This window comes from Coregonus lavaretus (genome assembly GCF_964263955.1).
Source record: "Coregonus lavaretus genome assembly, chromosome: 3".
Taxonomy (NCBI): domain Eukaryota; kingdom Metazoa; phylum Chordata; class Actinopteri; order Salmoniformes; family Salmonidae; genus Coregonus; species Coregonus lavaretus.
This window is the reverse complement of record NC_139990.1, coordinates 25337328-25342856: the sequence shown is the minus strand read 5'-3', so window position 1 is coordinate 25342856 and position 5529 is coordinate 25337328. Positions and strand designations below refer to the sequence as shown.

Below are 5529 nucleotides of genomic sequence, written 5' to 3'. Positions count from 1 at the left end.
CCTTAAGTTTAATAAACTTTCTGGTGTGACGCAATTGTGGTCCTCTGGTCGTCTGTCTGAACCGTGACAACTCCAACCTAAGTGTATTTAAACTTCCGACTTCAACTGTGTATATAACTCAACAAAAAAATAAACATCCTCTCACTCAACTGCGTTTATTTTCAGCAAACTTAACAAGTGTAAATATTTTTATGAACATAACAAGATTCAATAACTGAGACAAACTCTGTGCATGCTGTAATCACACACAGTATGATCAGAAAATTAAGAGATGTAACATCAGATCAATACAATTCTATATTTACACTGGCAAAAACCTCAAACAATCTTATGCTAATCCTATGACTATAACAAATACATCTGGTTACTTAGTTGATATAGAATTGTATTGATCTGATGCATCTCTTAATTTTCCCATCATACGGCAAGCTTTTACTTATCTTTCAAACATTGTCTGCATGGATTACAACATGTCCTTAAGCAGCAGACCATAAGGATGGGTGGAGTTTTCCACAATAGCGCTCTCTTTAACAGGAGATGATTCCTCAGGCCCATAGACCAGCCACTAACTCGCTCTCCTTTTCTGGGGGTTGATCCTATTCTGTAGCACCACCTTGTAGGCTTTGTTATCTATTTTGGACGTGAATCTCTCTGAGAACTACTCTGCTATGTTAATGTCCGGTGTTGAGTAGACTCCTCTTCCGAAAGTAGCACCAGCTCCATCTCCATCATTCCTGATGATGCCCTGGGATCCGTCCATAGCAGGTCTGTGGTAGGCCACTGGCCAGGCCTCGTCGCCAGTCCCCAACCATCCATCTCCATCCCTCTATTTGTTCAAAACCTTCAGGGCCATGCGGTTCCAGCCGCAGGGTCTGACGTACTGCTCCTTTCCCCAGAGTAAACGCTGCTTCCCCATCGTTAACATTTGCAAAGACAGCAGGGAATGCAAACTCAATCAAATAGTTAATACTTTGAACGTATCTCAAGTTTGACAAGTTTACTTAAAGAGACATTACACTCCAAAACCAAAGTTAGTCTTTTACAAATCTGCAGTTGTTACATATCATTATTTTAAAAGTAAAAAAATGTATGTACCCATTGATTCTTGAAGAATATCACAGTCCTTGCATGGGGTAACCTTTTATTGTTTGAACTGCAGATTGCCCCTTTAAAACTAAATTGTTCCCTCTTTCAGGTAAAACTAAATTTTGGTGCAGCACCTGTGTGAACAGGAATTCAAGTCTCAAGGTAAAAGTACTTCTGTAAATGATTTAAGTCATAATAGTTAGGACTAAACCTTATCTAACTGTAAATGTACGCCTGAGAGGTTTGGATGGCATGATGTTAATATTTAATCTCTAACCATGATATGTTTTTCATAGGAAGTGAGTCTGCACTATGCCAGTCTGAAGCACACTGGTAAGGCCCGCCCCACTGCTCAGGGAGTGCCAGGATTGGCCCAGGGAGACGTCACCTATGCAACAGTAGCCCAATGTGTTCATCCAGGCGCATGATGCATCACATGCACAGCTGACATGGTTCTTTGAATATCCATTATTGATGGAAATAGGGTTGTATTTTGATTTGTACAGGTATGTGTGTTTCTGTAAATGTTGAAAAGGCTAATGTAATAATTATTGTTAATGTTCTCCAAAGAATCTCAATAAAAACATTGAGGCAACAGGATATAGAATTAGTTGAATAAAATAATAGTATCTTGGGTATCTTGAAAGACAAAAAATAAATGCACTATAATATTAAAGAGCAACCTGTGTAAAATGTAGTCATACTGTAATACAAAGAAGTAAAATATGAATGGTCTGGTAAAGGTCATCAGTCAAATCAATGTTTTATCCTCTTCAAACCCTGGAATGCTGGTCTAGCAGTGACCACAGCGGAATAGATGACGTGATGCTGGTCTCCCTGTACCCTCAACCTTTCCCTCCAGTTCTGCCGACCCAGAGATGCATACTGAACCTCATTGTCTTCCACATGAGAAGGGCCCTGAGACACACACGGAAACATACAAATATTTTCATTTTAGCAATGCTTTCAGTTTCCAGTGAGCGGTATTCATTTGTACTCACATCTTGCCCATCTCCCTGTGTGATCTCAGACCCTATAAGACAAAATATGATACAATCATTTGTTTTCCATGAGAGCAATACTTGTTGGGAGAATGCACATATACTACACAAACCCTACTATAGGGACTATTCTGTTAGCAAATAATTAGACAGTGTTCTTTACCTAGATTTGACAAGCACCTAGTCTGGAGTTCAGTTCCTTCCTGCTTGTGTCCTGTCACTATAGGAAATACAGTAATCATGTCACATGTTTGTCAAAAGGTTGTTGCATGACAGCATTGGCCAATTTAATCGCTTAATATGAACCTAAAGGCTTGTACAAACAAGATCAGAGGCATATAATGTAACAGAGTTTTTAGACATTTTTACCTGTACTGCAATTCTTTCTTCTTTTGCTCAGTCTGCCTATCAGCAAAAGGCACAGCATACCAGCCAAAAGCACCACGACGCATAGTCCAATGACAGCTATCATCACCACAACTGAAAGACAAAAGCACAGTTCAATATGTGAAAATGTCACCTGTATTAAAGATAGCAGGATGAAAGCCTAGTTCGTGCTCTCTGTAGCGAGCACAGCACAGAGGGTTGCTAACGGCAAACAAAGATGGGTGCCACTTATGTTCTTGTTTTTCAAGACCCTCAGTTTTGACCAACACACACTGCCACTTTAGTTTCACCACAAAGAGCAAAAACAGAGTTTTGAATTACTTTTCATTTAGTCTAATTTGTCAGAATGTCCGTGGACAACCTACCATTTGTAGGGCCTGTCTCTTTGTTCGCTCTCCCAACATCATCTGAAAATAGGTGAAGAATATTAGTCATGGAATTTACTTTCACAGCACACAGTTAAAACCCTGGATTTTGGTGTTACTTTCATACTTGTAATTAGAATTGCATAGTGTTGCTGTGTGTTACCTGTTTTCATAACAGCAGTGGTACTCTGGATGTTGAGGTGATCTGGGTTTGCAAAAAAAAAAAAGGTTATGCATAAGCATGACATTTTAAATTAAAGGGGAATGGCATTAGAGGGGCTTCTAAAGTGTGGTTCCCCCAACACTTTCTCTCACTGCTTTTCCTAGCAAGTGATAAAGATGATTGTTGAGCCTGATCTTTTAACTAAATGAAAATGTCACTGTTAAAATAAAACATGGACAAATAAATAGATAAAATGCCATTTGGAAAGCTCTACCTGTCAACACTGTTACTTTAGCTGCCGTTTCCCCATTACATAGATACTCTCCAGAGTCCCTTGGCTGCAGATTGAGGATCTGCAGGGCTCCATCTTAATCATAGGACAACCTGTTCTGCGGGTCCTCACTCTCCCTTTTCACGGTTCCATTTTTTAACAGAGTCGAAATGGGTTCCTGTTTCGCATGACTATCTTTCTTGAAGAACCACCTCTGCTTGGCTTTTGTAGATACTCTACAGGGCAGCAATAGGGTCCTGCCAGCAGAAACAGCAAACTTTTGGCCTGTGGGAAGATATTTATGAAATGGTTGTAACAAGATGTGGAAATGTTATAAACAATGATAGGAATATGCTCATTAGACAAAAAAAGTATGTTTCAGCTAATTTCCTTAAAAATAGTTTACTTATATTGTTCTATCACTCCAATGACAGAGCAATTTCACAAGTGGTTGTCCACTTGTCCTGCTTGAAATTGATAATTGGTTCAACCATTATTGATCGCCCAGTCAGTGGTCCATTTTCAGAGCTCATCATCACGGACAGCAACCGATATATTTATAAAAAACATATTTGTTATTCTAGAGGGGTGGTCAGATAAGCGTTATATTTCACACACTGTAACCTCCTGTCCTCATACCTTTCAGTACCTCCACGTCTGCCACTAGCTGGTCGTTGCAGTGGTAGTCCCCTGAGTCAACTTTGGTCCTGCTTCCTGTGTGATCCACTATTCCTCTTTATCTAAAGCGAACATGGTATATCCTTAGAGTGGGAATAAAATTAGCCTGCTTCAAGGAAGCTGACATGTGTGTTTTTTTCTTTCAAGACACAAAACCATTAAAACAAACACAGGTATTATGGTGATATTATGTTGGGGAAATGTTACGGTCAAGGTGTTGACAAAAGGTATGTAATCTCACCCGAACAATGAAGAAAGAGCTATTTTGGTCACTGATTATAGGCAACTATGATTGTTCACATTATTGTAATATACATCTTCCTGAAGTAGCATCTCAAATCAATTTAAGAAATAAAGTTAAATAGAAATTGTTCATAATTATTCTAATATACTATGGTTTTCCCAGTAGCTAGTACTACTCCCTATTCTAATGTTTTGTTAATTTTGTCTTGGATAGAAAGAAAGTTTGAGTGCTGTGCGTGTAGTACTCAATTAATGCAAATAACAAAATGCTCACTGTACCTGTAGCTGTTGCACTGGAGGTGAGGAGAATCATTAGAAAACACAACAAAGGCTTGAAATAGTGCCACATCTTTCACCAAAACTCTTAGCACTGCAGAGTTCATGGGGATATGTGATAGTAACCCCTCCTTCCCTGTTCCTCTGTTCCCTGTTTAGAACAGACCAAGACCATGTGTCTGTGTGGTCATGGATGAGATGGGGACATTATGAGGACTGATGGGCAGCATTATGCCCCTTTTAATAGCATTATACCATTAACTCAACATTAGGATAACATTTGATAGTGGAAATCTCAAATGTTTCATTATGCCTCAATGAGAGGACATTGAAATGTATTTTCACATATACATATTATACTGTATAATACATTTACAATACATATTTATTTCATAGTAATTTATTGGATTGATTGGCAAATAAGAGGCCCTTCACACTAGGGCTTATCTGGAAGTAGATACCGCGTTTAATGATCTCTTCGAGAGTACAGATTTGAACCAGGTGGGACCCCTGCAGGGTGACTTTCCAAACAACGCTATTAGAATGATGACAGTAGTAGCGAAATAAATGCTTTTTACTACTTTTGTGCATTTGATGTGCTCTCGAGACATACCAGAGATTGTTCAGAATGTTATTTTACTGTGAATTTGGACATACAGTAACCTACTTCATACAGTGGAGGGCGCCAAACAACAACAACAACAAAAACTTTACATCCATGTAAGGAACAAATTTGGTAGGGACCCTGTTATAAAAGGAATACTTTTCAGATGAAGACTTTTCTTCATACTAGGTACCTACATTCTATTCAGAAGTTTTTATATGGCAAAGACCTCATATAACCTGGCTGGACCATTATGTAAAATATGGCACTCGTGACAGAGGATAGCCTCTTGATACCTTACTGCAAGATGTAGTTAATAGAGTAATTGATGGTACAGTATGATACTACTATGAGACTGCTAAATAGCTAGTTAAATAGCTACCCGGACTATCTGCATTGACCCTTTTTGCACTAACTTTTTTGAATCATCACATACACTGCTGCTACTGTTTATT

At 38.8% G+C, this 5529-nt stretch overlaps 1 protein-coding gene across 1 annotated transcript; it reads right to left on the bottom strand.

Annotated features, from left to right (window-relative positions):
• Positions 1 to 1085: 1085 nt before the first annotated feature.
• LOC311115533 (uncharacterized protein) lies at positions 1086 to 3971 on the bottom strand. Its single transcript, XM_084157316.1, has 8 exons — positions 3913 to 3971; positions 3277 to 3558; positions 3003 to 3044; positions 2840 to 2881; positions 2457 to 2567; positions 2251 to 2307; positions 2088 to 2119; positions 1086 to 2004 (listed from the first exon to the last, which is right to left on the bottom strand). Exons 3-8 carry the CDS (start codon positions 3010 to 3012, stop codon positions 1843 to 1845), a joined length of 414 nt encoding a protein of 137 aa, XP_084013442.1. The 5' UTR covers positions 3013 to 3044; positions 3277 to 3558; positions 3913 to 3971; the 3' UTR covers positions 1086 to 1842.
• Positions 3972 to 5529: the final 1558 nt, after the last annotated feature.

Bases quoted from the DNA above. Each gene is read 5' to 3' on its own strand.
- LOC311115533 (XM_084157316.1), bottom strand. The intron at 2,308-2,456 runs GTAAAAATGTCT...TATTTCCTATAG, and splicing joins AAGAAAGAATTGCAGTACAG to TGACAGGACACAAGCAGGAA. The intron at 2,120-2,250 runs GTAAAGAACACT...TTTGTCTTATAG, and splicing joins TAGGTGCTTGTCAAATCTAG to GGTCTGAGATCACACAGGGA.